The sequence below is a fragment of the Manis javanica genome, chromosome 11 (genome assembly GCF_040802235.1).
Source record: "Manis javanica isolate MJ-LG chromosome 11, MJ_LKY, whole genome shotgun sequence".
Taxonomy (NCBI): Eukaryota; Metazoa; Chordata; class Mammalia; order Pholidota; family Manidae; genus Manis; species Manis javanica.
In genome coordinates this window covers 83,899,000-83,915,213 of record NC_133166.1, presented here as the reverse complement: position 1 = coordinate 83,915,213, position 16,214 = coordinate 83,899,000, and the positions used below count along the sequence as shown (strand labels likewise).

The following is a 16,214-nucleotide window of genomic DNA, read 5'->3' as shown; positions in this document are numbered from 1 at the left end:
TGGGCAGACAGGTCAAAGTCAGAAAGTCACAGGGCACAACCAGCCAGGACAAACGGACAGGAAAATGTATATGAGACAATGTCACCAAGAAAGATCTGGGCTCTGCCCAAAATCTGCCCTTGCAGAAGTTTGTACCTTACAGCAGTGTCTTAGACTAAGGCCTGGAAAGCTTAGAGTCAAGGAGAGTGGCTGAATGAGAGTAACTCCCCAGAAAGATGAGTGAAAAGGCAGTGAAGCAAGCTGTAGCCGGTGCATGAGAGACAAAGGAACTGGAGGCAGGAAGCAGGTGACAATATTCCCTGACCTTCATATGGAAGCCTCATGTGGGCTGGAGCCTGAGAGAAGTAGGGGCAGCGCAATGAGAGGTGGACAGAGCCCCTTGGCAGGCTGGAGGATGTCTGGGAATCCTGTAACCCTAGGGCCCACTCTAAACAGCCCTGATCAGTGCTTCGACCTCTTGATTCCTACCGCCCATACCAAAAGATTCACACCTGTATAATGCCTCTTGTCGTTTTTTACCCCACACCATGGTTTAGAGAGGGAGGCGATGGGAGATGGAGCCAGGAATCCTGAGGCTCAGCTGGTCAGTTACTGGGTCCAGACTAGGCATTAGGCCCTCTGAGCTGACCTGGGGCAGTAGCTCATCAGCAGACGAGCATGGCCTTTTGCAGGAGGAAATTCAGAGCCCAGTAGGGTCTGTCTGATGATGACCTGGGGAGGGCTGAGGGCAAAAGCAGTCTGGAACACTCCTCCCCTTCCCATAACATCTGTTCTGAGGATGGTTGCATGTCCCTCCATTTCTAAAGCCACTGGGTCCAGGCCCATTACACTCTCCGCTCTCTCCATAGGGCTAGACAACATACACCGGATCACATCCCAGGGCCGCTACGAGCTGCGTGTGGACATGCGAGACGGCCAGGAGGCTGCCTTCGCCCACTACGACAAGTTCTCTGTGGAGGATAGCAGAAGTCTGTACAAACTCCGCATAGGGGCTTACAACGGCACTGCAGGTACTCACCACCCGCCGGGGGCAATGGGCATGCAGCAGATCCCTGCATTCTAGGGCTGACCTGCAGGAGCAGCTAGCCAGCGAGGGAGCCAGAGGGCAGGAATCACTGGCTCTGGTCCACGTTGTCCGCAACCACTCAGGGAACTGAAATCAGCTTCTCAGGACTTGGGTTCCTCATCTGGAACATCATAATAATGCCTTGCCCTACTTCCTATAACAGACAGAAAAAATGCAGTAAATACAGTGAGAGTGCTTTTAAAGTTTAAAAAATGTGCAGTGTGAGAGCAAAGGATTGTTTTTCTTGTCTTATGTTAATCAATATTGGCTCAGCAAAAGCATGATTGTGGGTAGAAGTCATAGCAATCTCTCATGCCATGACATCTAGGAAAACCATCTTTGAACTAATGAAAACAAACCCCCCTATTCTGAGGTGACACCCCCCCCCATCAGCTGTCATCACAGCACCTCCACCAAGGAACAAGCAGCAGCACTTACACAGTCCTCCCCGGCCACATTTCTTTTCATTCCTCACAAGAACCACCTGCATGGCCACGTGTTCCGTATAGATTTTTGTGACATTGCTCCTAAGTTGAGCAACCATCTCTATAAGCTCTGTTGCAATAATAGTTTTATTGGAACATAATATTTAGTCTACTTCCTAGGCTCTGCCAATCTGTTCTTGCGTTCTCTTACAGTACATTTCATAAAACCCATTTTGCCCAAAATTCTGCAGTCTGGTACATGGAATTATTGGTCCTTTCACTAACTCCACCTTTAGGGCCAAATGATGGTGTGTAATTTTAGCAACATTGTATGCCTCTTGAAATAAGAAGATCATCAAGCTGCTGCTCTTTTAGTTACTACATCTGAGCAATTATTTCTCTTCTCAGTCAGTTACCGTTACTCAAAAGGAAAGACATCCTGTCCTTTGTCGTTCAAACTGGAGGTCATTCCCGAGGCAATCTGACATACCTGAACTGACCCCAACAAAGGTCCAATTTACCATGGTTTGGGCATAAAATAACTGTTGAAATACAGTGTTTTAAACAAGATGTCAGAATAAATCCTTTGTTTAAAAAAAACCTGACACTCCTCACTCCTTAAGATGAGAATTATTCAATATAAATGCAGGTCTTATTTTTCCTACAGAAAGAAAAGCAAGCCCTCCCACTTCCTTACAAGCCCCAGCCTCCTCCCTCCTCTTCACCTGCTCCAGGCCTGTTTTTATCTGTCTAACGTGGCCCCCTGCTGCCTCTGTTGTAGCCTTGTCTTGCTACTGGGCCTCCTGGAGCACGTCTACTCTCCTGTCTCATAAGCAAATCCTGCCAACAATGTAGCCAATCACCGTAAATTAACTACAGCCTGATCCCTCACCTTAAATATTCAGTTCATCTTCTTCAAGAGATGAAAACCTGAACTTATGTAGGCTGCACCCTTCTCTGGGTGATTCCCACAATTATTGTTCTTTCTAGACCAGAAGGCCCCCAGGAGGGAGAGTCCATCCTCACTTTCTGGCATTTTCTATTACCCAATTCCCCTGGTTTTTATCTTCAGCTGTTGCTCATTTTACTGGCCCTCTTGGCAACAGTCTAGCCAAATTGGATGACCTCTCATCCAAGTTCAGCCCCATCTGCTGTCTGCATTTCTTAGGGCTACCAAAATTCAAGTCTCTAACCAGACCTCTAATTGGATTAGAATTGAAAACTCCAAATCAAGTTATCAAAGACAGGTTGTTGAGCACCTCTTAGATGTTCACTGTGCAAATCATGGGGGCCCAAAATAAACATAAGACACTGCCTCTGCAAGAACTAAACATCTATTTTTTAAAAGGAAACAATTAGAAAGTAACTCACCACAAAATAAATGGTACTCACTTCCAGTTTAGAAGCCCAGAGAAGGGAGTTCTGGCTGGCTGAAGGCAGCAGCATTTGATTGGGACCCCAAGGGTAAGGGACACACTCCAGGGAGGGCAAAGCCTGGAAGAAAAGTCACAGAAAGAACAGTTACTGTGGGTGGAGGGCAGGCATGAAGAGTCCAGGGCAGGGTGTGAGTTCAGAATGAATAGAAAGAAGATTGGTGGAGAAGGATGGAGCCAGGTTCTGAGGACCTCGAAGCGAAGCAGTAGAGTTCAGCATCCTTATGGTGGGCAGTGAGGAGCCGTGGTAGGTCCTTAGAGGCATAAGGAAAGTCGGGTTTTAGGAAGCTCACTGTGACAGTGATAAACAAGATAAAGCAAATCTGAGTGAAGAACAGAGACCAGGTGGCAGCTGCTGTAGTAATCCTGGGAGGAGATAAAAGGAGCTTTGACTAATGTCAAGAATTAAGAGAAAGTATAAATCTGAACCATGGTTTGAAAGTAGAAAAACAAGTACATAGCTTAGATAATGTACTGAATATATGAGGTGGATATATGAGGCAAAAATGGAAAGAAGAGCCAGATTTGAGGAGGAGATAAATGCCAATGTTATGATCACATCTGAGACAACAGCATCAGAGTGGAAGCTGGAGAGAATTGTTCCAGGCAGTAAAGAGGGAAAATTCTAAATTACAGGGGATTAAGTAAGAGATAAGAAGATAATAAGATTGTGGGCAGAGACAACATAGCCAAGGAATTGATGGTAAAGAAAATGTCACTAGAGAGCAGAATTAATCCAAGAATTTTTTAAATAAAGGATATGAGTCTGACTTTGGATAGGAGGTGGTGAAATGCTTAAAAAATATACAAAAAAGAAGAAATTTTTCTGCCTTTTCCTGGATCTGGAAGAAATAGGAAAGAATGAGTTGCAAGTAGTAGGATTAGCTGTAGAGATGGACACAAAACCTGATTCCTTGGAGACTGGGAGGGGAAGATGTAAAAGATGCCATAGAGACAATGATATGTTGAGTTAGGGACCCAAATGACCTGAGGGAATGGGGCTTCCCCACAAAGCACAGGTGATCCCTTGAAGAGTTAACATGTGGTGGGAAGAGTTGGAGGCATTGAGTGACCACTGTGAGTGTGGACTTAGATGTCATAGGATCAGAACTATGGTCTCTCCTAGCTTACGGCAATAGAAGCATCTAGAATAATGTTGAGTCAATAGCACAAGCCCCATCACACCATCTCTAACCATAAATCCTGCCAAAGGCTTAGCCATTAATTATAAATTAAGTACAGTGTGATCCCTAACTTCAAACACTCAGTTCATGTGAGTCCTCTGCACAGCATCCCAGCAAGAGAACCCCAGCCCCTGTTTGCCTCTAAGAGTGGAGATCTTACACATGTCTCTAAGTAGTCTATCCTCTATTTGTGAACAGCTCTAATAGGTAATTTCTCCCCAGATATTTAGCCAAAACATGCCTCCTTACAGTCTTCACCTACTGATTCCCATATATCCTCAAAGAGTTCTTCTTTAACTTTTTTTCCTACTCATTAGCCCATTGAATATTTCTAGAGAGTGATTTGGACATTTTCTCCACCCTTCAAGCCTGCCCTTGCCAAGACACAGCCCCGGGCCGGTTTCCCAGACCACTTCTCTGACATGGTTAGGATTTTCTCATCATGATGTTGCCTATGGACAGGAACCCTAGTTGGCAGATGTCACTCTTCACACGTGGTACCAAGTTCTGAACATGGGGTTTTGGGTGTGGGCCGACCAGGCCCGACGAACCATGGAGAAGGCCAGGCTGTGGCTGCATGGTGGTGACCCAGAGTGGCTCAGGTTGCCATGATTCCCCACTGTCTCCTCTGAAGACAAAAGGAACCACGAATGCCTGTGTCCCAGTGCAGGCATGGAGGAAATAGACAGCGGTGGCGAGGTGGTGCACAGTGGACAGAGCTCAGAGCAGAAGGTCAGGGAAATGAGGAAATGAGACAGAGAGAGCAACATGGAAGCTGTTGACCTGGAGGATAAGGTGGAGTGAGAGTCCAGTACAGCCAGGCTGAGAAACGGGTGGAAGTGGGAGAGATAATGGAAGGTCCCCTGCTTGGAAGCCAGATTATTGGGGACTAGGTCGAATGTGCAGAAAATCCTGACAAAACAGGGACAAACTGGACAGCCTCACAAATATACCTTTCTTGCAGGGGACTCCCTCAGCTACCATCAGGGACGGCCTTTCTCCACAGAGGACAGAGACAATGATGTTGCGGTTACCAACTGTGCCATGTCATATAAGGGAGCCTGGTGGTATAAGAACTGCCACCGGACCAACCTCAATGGGAAATATGGAGAGTCCAGGCACAGCCAGGTGGGTGGAGCTCGGCCGCTGTCAGGAGTGACCCAGAGCTGTGGCACCCACAGTCCCCTTAGCTGTAGTATGTTTGGAATAAATGTGTGGGTCTTACAATACTGAGAGTCTTAAGAAAAGGAAAAGTAATGCAGACACTGGGATAAGGGCAGGACAGAGTAGAAGCCAGAGGAAGAAAAGGAAAGCATCTAGACCCAGGAGCTAGAACTCAGTCAGAGAAGCCCTTGACATAGTCAAGTTCCACTGCATTTCCTCATCTAGAAGATCCCGTGAAGAGCTTATCAATTCCAGGGACAGCTTCCCAGACCCAGCTTCATTTTAAGAAGGGCCCCAGGATAGGAGAGATCAGAAATACCAGTGTAAACTAGACTCTCATTCCCCATTAGAGACTTCAAGTTCATAGGCTGGCCTGGGTAACAGGGTGACTAATGGGGCCAACTGGGACTTCCCCCGTTTTAGCCCTGCAAGGCCAGCAGCCAGGGAAACTCCTTAGCCCTAAGTGAACCAAGATGGTCACCACAGGTGGAGACCACTTGGCTTGCCCATCGGGAGTGGGCAAACACAGTTATTCTCTTCAGAATGCTTCCATCCTATTGGGGTTTTGAAATTCAACACTGGTTGCTGGCACATGCAACTTCTGAGAGTCAGAAACAGAAAGCTGGCAATAAGGAATGACCTGCAGCGTATTCCCCAGTAAAGACCCAGCTTACAGATGTGTTTGAAGAGAAAATCTGAAAGGAAATTCTGCTCCACTAACCTTACCGGGGACTGAACCTCAAAGCTTCATGTTAATGGAAAATGGCTAAATTTACACCTTGGAGTCCCTGCTCCCATCATTCCCCTTCTTTTCAAGCTGGATGTTTCCCCCGGTGTCAGGGGAAGGGTGACTGACCTGCTTATCTTTCTCCCTCCCAGGGGATCAACTGGTACCATTGGAAAGGCCACGAGTTTTCCATCCCCTTTGTGGAAATGAAGATGCGTCCCTATAACCACCGTCTCATGGCCGGGAGGAAGCGGCGGTCCTCGCAGTTCTGAGCAATGGACAGCCGCAAGCCAACTGACCTTTTCTGTCATTTGTTTGTATTTTATAATATGAAACAAGGGGTGGGGGGTAAGAGTAATGTGCTTTGCAACATATTAAGAGTGTCTGAAGAAAGCAGGAAGTAGCAAGAATTCGCTGAGAGTCATCTGCTCGTGGTTTCTGCTGCCACAGGGCCTGACCCTTGGTCTCCATTCTCCCTCCTACCCCGTCATCCTTAACCTTCCCATCTTTTCCCCACCAAGCAGGAAAAGTGGCAAGTTTTTGTAAAAGACCCATTCAAAGGTAAGCCCCTGAGTGATATTGTTCTGGCCGCAGGCCTTGTCCTGCCCTCCTCCTGAACTACCCGTCCCTGTCAGGCAGTACTGCCGGCGTCACTGTCTTTGATGACCAGTTTCTCACACTAGCCTGGGGAAGAAGCCTCATCAGAAGAGCTTTGCCAACAACTCCCCTTCAGAGGAAACAGATCACCCCATCCCAACAGCCCAGGTCCTTTCTAACGGGCCAACGGGCCAAAGATTCTCATCTTCTGATGCTCTTACCACCTGAGTGTCCTGTGTTACCTTTGAAGAGTGGTGGCCTCCTTTCCAGCCCCAAGTCATCCTGTGCTGACTTCCTTCCTACCCTGAGGCCCCCGTGGCCCCACTTGCCCAGCCACTGCTCTGGACTCTGCCTCCCAAGGTGTTGCCCATCCCTGGCCGCTGCTATATCCGTGGGGACCTAAGCCACTGCCCCTCCCTCGGGTCAGACAGACAGCAACTTTCTTTGGGAATGGGAGGGGGAGACGGTTGTGGGTTTTAGCTCTTTTGGTTCAGGACACCTGCCATTGAGATAATAGGTCCCGTGGGGACACAGATCTTGCCTAGCCCTGTTTGCTCTGTTTGTGGTCCTATTGGTTGTGGCTTTTTTTTTTTTTCCTGAATTGCAAACTGAAGGCCTCATTTGTGTCTTCAGCCAGGCTCTCCTTAAGGTGGGTGGCTTAATAAGAATCAGAAGAAGTTACGTGACCAGCCAGCCATTCCTCTGACTGACAACCCATGAGAAGAGGTGGATTTGGGGGGTCTGGGTTTCTGGTTTTTTCTTCTTTTTTGGGCCTTTCCGAAACAGGAATGACCTCTTAAATGCGGCAAGATGATGAGACACCTTTCTCATCTTCTTTTATTATTCTGCCTTTGAGAGGAAAAATGAAAAATGCCAGAGGAAATTGCATCTAGAAATCCAAAGGTGAGCAGGGGAGGTCTGTGGGCCTACCTCCCATTTTATGACATGTGCTCTCGTCACTAGCATGATTTGATTTTTAAGCCCAAGAAAGCTGGAGCTCTAGAAGCTATGACCCTCAACTGCTCCAAATCAAATGTTGGCTGGAAGCTGGCCTGCAGCTTCCACAAAGTCAGTGCCCTGCTTCCCCAACTGCTTTCTGCCTTCCCTTGCCTTTTCCTCAAAGCCCCAGGTTCATTTTCTGTAGTGTTCATTTTCAGTCCAACTAGGGCATCTGATCCCTTTCTCTCCCAGGTTCTGGATGAGCCTAAGAACTGGCAGTTTTCTAATGGAACATCCACAACCTCACCAAGCTTGCTAACCAGGAAAGGACAGTCGCTCGGGCTGATGGTCCCACTTCTGATGTTCTGAGGATGACGTCAGCGGCCCCTTGCTGTAGGCACTCCCCCTTCTGCAGGTCTCCCAGCCTCGCTCACTGCTGTGGTGTGGGTGTGCTGGACAAACCTGGTGCTGGAAAATGGAGATGACATTTCCATTTCTCAGTTCACCGTGGGCTTCAAAAAAACTAGGAAAAGGAGAGAGAAGCAGAAGAGCACCTTCAAAATATCTGTAAATTAAAGAAGATTCAGCTAGACAGTGGGACACGAATGAGTGGTGGAAGCACATTAACTGAGGGACTAGGGGCTAAGGTATAGGCCTCCTCTGCATTTTTGGCTCCATGGCAGAGGGGATGTTGTTGACGTCTCTGGGTCTCAGTTTCCTCACCTATTGAATGAAAGTTTAAACTAGAATGGCTTCTAACTGCCCTTTCAGTTTGAATAGTCAGCAACACTAGCCTCTGATCTGAAAATGAGTAGAAATTGGCATGGGTGAGAAAGCTTGATTAAGTAATGAAAATTTACCATAAGCCCTGTTTTATTAAAAAGAAGGAAAGAAGAAGGAGGGAGGGAGGGAGGGAGGGAGGGAAAGAAGGAAGGAAGGAAAAAAGGAAGGAAGGAAGGAAGGAAGGAAGGAAGGAAGGAAGGAAGGAAGGAAGGAAGGAAGGAAGGAAGGAAGGAAGGAAGGAAGGGACTGATTCAGAAATCATAAGGAAAACACACACCACACACACACACACATAGGAGAACACGTTGAGATAATGCCAAATAAGAGGCTGAACTAATTTTGTCCATAAAAGCAGAGCCCAGGGACCTGGGTGGTGCCAGTACATACAATCCACCTCATCAACGGAACTGAAATGGAAAAAGATTATGAATCCTTGTGTCATCAATTCAGGTAAAAGCAAGAAACATCAGGGGAAGCCAAAACCTGCCTTTTATTGGAACCATTTTTCCCTGCGGAACCTTTTTATAAATAGTATCAGCAGCATTGCCTACATTCATTTTAAAGAATTTCAAAGTGAGAAAGATACTTCAAAGAGCAGTCCAAGCTTCTATAAAGGGATATTGTAGATTCCTTTCATTAAATTGAGTGATTTTTCTCCCAGGTTCTCACCATTTTTAAGTCGCTTTGCCCCCTTCTCTCCCCAGGCCCCATGATCAACTAGACTCAAAGCTTAACTTTCCTCTCTGATTCCAGCTTATCCTGTTCCTCCAAGCACGTGTGCTCTTCACACGAGTAGATCCAGAAAGCAATACTCACTTGCACACAGCCGCCTAAGCCCACCAAAGTTTCCATTAGGGGGCTCCAAAGGAACAGAAGTGCACCCTGCCCGGAGGCAATTTAACTGCAGACACATCAGGAAATACACTTCAAACAAACAAACAAAAAACCCTACCAGTGTCTGCAGCAGACTCACTGCCTAGACCCAAGATCCAGGCAGTTTTTCCTTTTTGAATTTCCCCACCAAATAGTTCCCAACACAGCGAACTCACATTTCCAGAAAGCAAAGGAGGTGGATTTAAATGGGGAGGGTGGGCACGCAGGTACATGAAATGTGGAGAAAACCACTAGCCGGTGGGCCAGATTTCACTGGAAAAGGGCGGCTTGCTAAGTGTGACCGCGAGGTGGCAGTCACAACCCCCGGCCACCTCCTGAAACCGTGTGAACCACCACTGGGGTTGAGGGCAGCAAGTCCCTCAGGTTTCCAGAACTCACACCAAACCAGGACCCAGGGAAATAGGGCAACTGACTTGCACAAGAGATTGATTTGTTAAACAACCACAGCAATAATGGCAGCAAGGAAATGTAGGGCGCACTTCTACAGTCAGCTCTGCCCTCCCCCCAGCCCCACAGCTCCCCACTCCACAACCCATAAAGCAGTAAGGCACCGCAACCCTCTTTCCCCCTCCACCTGGGAACCAACCAGCTTCCTGCGCCCGAAAAACTGTTTCAAGTAAACCCAGAGAGAACCAAGGTTGCCAGTGAGCTCAATGCCAAACCAAACCTAGTCACACTTACGCTTTAAAAATCCAGTCCCAGAACAGAGCTGTATAGATTAAGGGACAATAGATCATTATGGAATCTTTTCAAAGAGCTCTTTAAAAGCTATCCATTGACAAAAGGGTTTTGAGTTCCTCTTTGTTCTCTCTTCTGGAGAAACAAAGGGAACCTGTAAGAACAATGACTGCACCAAACTGAGGGTCAAAATGGACGAGCTAGTGACCTGGATTTGCAAATATTCCGGGGGCATGAAAACATTATTCCTTTTTTTTTTTTTTAACCTCCACCCAGAATCTCAGGAAAGGTGGAGCCACTTACTCAGGATATTTGCTATTCTGTGGCTTGCTTTCTTATCACCAGACTTCTATTCAGCCTTACTTCTGACTCTTTCCCTCCAAAGGGATCACTCTGCTTGCACCCCACTGTCTACTCTTAAGATTTGGGGGGAAAAAAGTTTGAAAAAAAAAAATCAGACTTCAGTTCGGTTTCAGTAATCCCATAGAAGATGAGATAATTTGTTCTCACTGGCCTCCGACTTGCCCAGGCTGCAACAAGGGCCTTGGGACCCCAGAAGCCTGGCAGGAATCCATGCAGGTGGTCAGTCTGCCTCTCACACAAAGCTCCAGGGGTACCAGGAGCTCCACCCAGCCTCTCTGGGTGGTCAGGTTTCCTCCAGGTGACAGTGACAGAGACGTTCAAACTCTGAGGAAAGGTGAGTCACAGGGCTGGCTTCTGGGCTAGGCCTGTAGACCTCTCTGGCTGTACCCCTGGGTCCTTCGGCCATGTTCCTGAAGGTCTTTGACTAAAAGCTCCCCTAAACTTTGTTTCAGCCATAAGCCATCTTCCCACAGATGTGAGAAAGTTCCCCTGAACTATGCGGGAGCATTTTGGCATCACCAGCCAAATGAGAACGCACAGACCGGAGGAAAACCTCCAAAAGCAAGCAGGGAGAAAAACTAGTGTAGTTTAAGAGGGTGTACTGGCGTAGATTCAGGCCCGGTCTGGAAGGGTGGCCCCGGTTCATCCTGATTATATCCACACTGGGTTTGCTCATGTTTGGTCTGCGTTCCTCAAGCTTTGAAAAACAGCTGGGGAGAAGAAAAAATAAAACACAAAATACAATATGAAATCAAAAAGAAGATGATGGATTGCTGGAGCCTAAAAGCGAGTCTTCTATAGATGACCCCACAGTAAAGATGCAGAGACCAGATGTGAGGTGCCATGGTAGAAGGACAAGCCTTAGTTCCTTGATTCCCAGCCCCCAAACTGCCACCAAGGCCCCCGTCAGCTCGCCCACTTCACAGGAGAGACTAAGGCCCCAGAGGCAGCACTGGCCAGAAAATGGACAGCAGAAGGCCATTCTTTACTTACTCAACCAATCCCACTGGACCTCACTGTTTCCTCCCAGCAGGCCCAGCCTGATTTGTCATCGCCAGCATTTCTTATTTATTTTTCAAGGTCACCCCTTGCCTGAAGCCTGACTTCACTGCACCTGCAGCCCTTTGTTGTCCAAATGTCCTTGGCAAACCTCACAGCCTTTGGACAGGGATGTATTTTCTCCAAACCGGAAATCCTCCCTCCTTCCCCACGCTTACTAAGGCTACCACGGAGCATCCAAATAATACAGCTCTTGTTCCTCAGACCAACTCCGTGGCCGCTGTTAACTTAGTAAAACAGCTCCTCATTGTCAGCTATGAGGCTGGGCTGAGGCTAAATTTCCAGTTGAGAAACATTTAACTCTTTCCATCTCACTGGTTCAGTTCTCCCAGGTCCTGGCAATGGTTCATCGGCACCATGGGCTCATGGAAGGCAGTGCAAACATCCCAGGAGGCCCAGAACTCCTAAGCCACTAGAGATGGTGTGGTCCAGAAGCATGGCTAGGAGGCAAATGTGTTTTCTTCTCATCACTGCTGCAGCAGCCCCCAGGGAGCCCCTGGGTTGCTTTTTAACACCCAGCCCTTGAGCACTAATAATGATCAACAGGACTCCCAAGAGCCCAAGGCTGGGAACACACCTTAGAGCTGGAGGGGACTTGAGATCATCTGTCCCACCCTCTCGTTTCATGCTCCCAGAAACCAAGGCCCAGAAAGGTTAGGCAACTTGCCCAAGCTCACACAGCTAATTAACAACAGAGCTGAGACCACATTTGGCAAAGCCTTTTTAGTATTTCTTTCCCCAAACAAAGACTAAGACAAGTGGTATTTATTGCTCCTATTTTTCCAGATACTGTGCCAGGAGCTTTACATATATTACTTTGTTAAATCCCCACAACAACCACCTGCCTGAGCCCAGGCAGCCGACAGCCAGCCCGCTGGTCTCTAGGCTGATGTTCTAAGAAATCATAAACACCAAACCCTTCAGTCCCTCTGAATTTGAGTTTATCATTTTAACCATTTTACAGATGAGGGAATGAAGGGGCAGAAAAGTTGAATCGCGTCCTCAAATTCACACAGTTACCAAAGGAGCTGTAATGGCACACTCGTCATCTGATTCTCAAGCACCTCAAGGCGTGTGCAACTCCATGAGGATGCCACCCTTTTTATTTATTTAGCCAAGTGGCCACCATCCTGGATTTTACTAATGTTCATGCAAAGGAGCTTCTGATGTCATTTAAGGAAAAGGAGCCTTTGCATCCTTTGCCATATACCCCAAAGGACCTCCGACCTTACTAGGAGGGAGCAACCTCCCCAAAGCTTTCCTTTTTTTTCTTCTGTTTTCCTCTTTGGGAGGTGAGGGAGAGGTCCCCAGCAAGCTGGAAGGGGACGGTAGGGACCAGGACGCAAACACTATCCCCTGTGCCCTACTCCTCCGGGTATCTAGAACCCACTTTCTCACCCAACATTTGAAGAGTGGGAAATGCCAGAGTCACGCTTCTCAAACTGACACAGACAGTATAACCGGCATTGGGGGAAAAAATAAACATGGTACACGTTCCTGGAGTATTACTTTTACTCCAGAATTTGGGAGGAAAAGAGTTAAATTATTAATATTTTCAAGCCCATGCAGATGGTATCAATGCAGACATCCCATGCATTTTTAGGCTAAAACCAGCAGGTTGCAGACTGATTTGGTCTCTCTTCTCACAGAGCACACCAGTGGAATTTTGGAGGAATGAGGCTAGAAGAAAGCAGGAGACAATTTTCTTTATTCTCTGGTTTCTCTTCCCTTCTCCCTACATGCCCCCATGTCCACAGTGGTGGTGGTGGTGGTGGGAGGAGCTGTGGGGGTGGGTTGGGGGTCTCAGAGGACAGTGGGCTACAAGCTCAGCTCCCTCTACCACTTTGGGGCATTTGGAAGGGAATTGGTCTTGGGAACTTGTATTTTTAGCTGCCAGACCCAAACTCCAAAAATGAACCCCTTTCTCTTAACTGAATGACATTTATATATAAAGGAACGGATCTTTTGAGGGAGCACTCTGCATTTTATGGTCCTCTTCCCCATGAGGGCTGCTCGAGCAGCAGCGACACCTCCACAGTAGATGCCGCAGACTCCATGGTTTCTGCAAAAGTACCAGCCAAACAGATGCTCCCTTTCCCACCCATGGTCTCTCGGAGGCCTAGCCTCGGGCCACGGTCCCACCGACTCAGCGCTCAGAATCTGTGAGACCCTTCCTTCCCATCGTCCACACACACCCACCCAGTTATTCCAACCTCCAAGGCCCTCCAGGCCCCCAGGAGCCCCAGGTACTCGAAGCAAGTCACTGTGACTCTGAGGGAGCTGCTACCTGGAGCCCAGGCAGCCGACAGCCAGCCCGCTGGTCTCTAGGCTGATGTTCTGAGAAATCATAAACACCAAATCCTCCGGTCCCTCTGAATTTGAGTTTGTCATTTTAACCGTTAACAGCCCTTTCAGGTAAAAACAACGAAGACCTGTTTACTGACTTTGTAGCTACAACATGCTTGGAAAAAACATTTACTTAAAAGAAAAACTGGGAAGAAGGAAAAAACAAGAAGATGGGGTCCATACTCCTTCAGCGATGTACACTCAAATGAACTAAAATTACAAAAACGTAGGAAGGGAGGGAGAAAACCAGCCTCCCCCACCCTTTCACGGCGCTGTAGCTCAAAGACCGGAACCTCGCTTGTTAACCATTGTTAACTAGTATTTTTAGTCCTGATTGCTTTTAGCTTCTGTATAGTTCCTTTTTTAAACACATTTTCTATACGTTAATAAAAGATCCTGAGGGAACGGTGTGCATGCTGAGTCCTTTGGGGGCCAGGGATGCACGCCTTTCTCAGGGTGGGCCTCCCTTTGCCTGCACTCTCGCCTCCTCTCCTCCATGGATGTTCTCTGCGCCGCCCTCTGGGTAGGCCGTTCTCATACCGAAGGTCCTGCTCTTCCGCGGCACTCCTGCCCCCACCCCCTTTCGGAGTCTCTCATCAAGGCCTCACCATCCCTGCCCCGCCCTCCTTCTCCCCAGCTCCCCGCCTCCCCTCCTCGCCTCTCCCTCTCTTCCTTCTTTACCTCCACCTACTTGGAATTCTTCATCCCACCCTTTGTTTTTACCATCAGGAAAGGTCCCTGGTGAGTGGCGGATGCTGGATGCCCCAGCATCACCTGGACTAGTCTTGTCTACAGTTTTGAGGCCTTGATCAGCTGGAGACGGACTCACTGCCGGGCTCCCTCAACCCTGAGTGCCCAGTGGCAGCCAGATCTCCGAGGCTCTAGTGCCACCTACGGGGACGGGTGAGCAATATTTAGTAGGTCCACTTGCTGAGCCTGCCTACCCTCGGCTCAGTCCCGGCTCCTGTGACCACCTCCCTCTCAGGCTTATCACCTGGGAAAACAGCTTCCCTTTCTCTCCCTTGAAAATAAGCCCCGTGTACACAGTAAGATCAACTCTAACCTCCAGAAAACATTAAGTAAGACCCAGCCAGGTAACAGCCGCAGAGGAGGGTCAGGAGGGAAACTTCCATCCAGGTCAGATCCAGAAGCACCCAGAGCCAAGAGTATAGAAGTGTAGGTAAAGCACAGGGTAGGTGCCTGAGATGTAGACAAACCCTTTCCCTGGCACAGTTGGGTGGGGCACTGAGGAGGCTGTATGGGGAGCTCAGCTGGCTGTGTCTTATGAAAATAAGGGTTACCCAAGGGGCAGGGAGCAAGGAGGGAGCAGCATCAGTAAGAGTGAGAGGGCATGGGGCAGCAAAACCTACAGGAGCAGGGCCAGGAGTGGTGGCATCTTCCCGTCTGCCTGGCTCCCTGGGTGCTGGGAGGGACTTTGATGACAGAGTTCCCCACATGCGGCCAGGGACGGCCTGAGCACCATGAATCCCAAGGCCAAGAGGGAGGGACCTTCCTCCACGGCCCCATGTTAAAAGGGAGACACAGGGAGAGTTTCTAAAAAAGGACAGAAACCCAGCCTTGGGAATTTTTTTCTAAGTTCATTCTTCCTAAGTCTTTTCTAGACATCAGCAGGCCTCTCCTCAACTCGGGGCCATGTGAGAAACAGGGATAAAACCCCAGCTTCCAGCCACACAGCAATCTCCCACTGCAGGGGCCCTATGCAAACAACAGCCAGGTCACTTTTCTTAGCCCTTTCCCTGTGCCTCATTTTCTCTTTCTTCATCATTTCCTTAAAAACACACTTCTGTGATATCAAACAAGAGACGCTTTAAAAATCTTTTCCTGGTCTTGAAATTAGCTATCCTGGGAACACATGCCTGTAACTCGTATGTTACAGGGGGAAGTGATATGCAGATAAAACCCATCATGTGATCTGCCCTGAATGTGATCTGGAGTAACTAGAATGTAAACTAGACGCATAGAGCATCACAGAAAGGAATTTCAGGAATTAGTATGCATTCCTGAGGTGGCTGGATGCCAACATTATGCTTTAACTTAAATGAGTATAATTCACCCACTGTGTAAGACCTCCGGGTGCATTTACAACCATCTGAACACAGATGTAATTATTGCTGTGTTTTGGGGACAAAGAACTGCCACAGGTAAAATTGAAAGTGGATTATTAAGCAAGAAAAATGTTAACAGCATTAGTTATCAGGACAATTACCAAGAACCCGACCTAAACATGGTAGTCTCTCTCTCCCAGTGGCTCTGGGGATCCAGGCCTTGGCAGCCGCTGCTTTGCCAGTAGGCAGTAAGGCATCATCAAGGAATAGGGGCCCATGGGGTCTGTCTTTCCTCTCATGTGATATGCACAGTACACTCCAGTGTGCAGGATTTCAAGGAGTTATAAAAAGAACGTGCACTGGACTCATAAATCTATATATAACTTCATCCCTTGTTCCTCTTTGCTCATCTCACCTCCTGAGTTCAATGAGCACCTACCATGGGCCACGCCCAGCCAGGCTCTGGATGTACAGAGGCAACAGGCCTGGT

The 16,214-nt window shown here is 48.1% G+C and overlaps 1 protein-coding gene across 3 annotated transcripts in view; it reads left to right on the top strand.

Annotated features, from left to right (window-relative positions):
- TNR (tenascin R) overlaps positions 1-11,016 on the top strand; it is a 383,067-nt gene extending 372,051 nt beyond the window's left edge. For all 3 annotated transcript variants that reach the window (XM_037013699.2, XM_037013698.2, XM_017655710.3), the window contains 3 exons: positions 849-1,010; positions 5,073-5,236; positions 6,152-11,016. In XM_037013699.2, coding sequence (XP_036869594.2) covers positions 849-1,010; positions 5,073-5,236; positions 6,152-6,271 — 446 coding nt within the window. In that variant the 3' untranslated portion in view covers positions 6,272-11,016. The remainder of the gene's footprint in view (positions 1-848; positions 1,011-5,072; positions 5,237-6,151) is intronic.
- Positions 11,017-16,214: the final 5,198 nt, after the last annotated feature.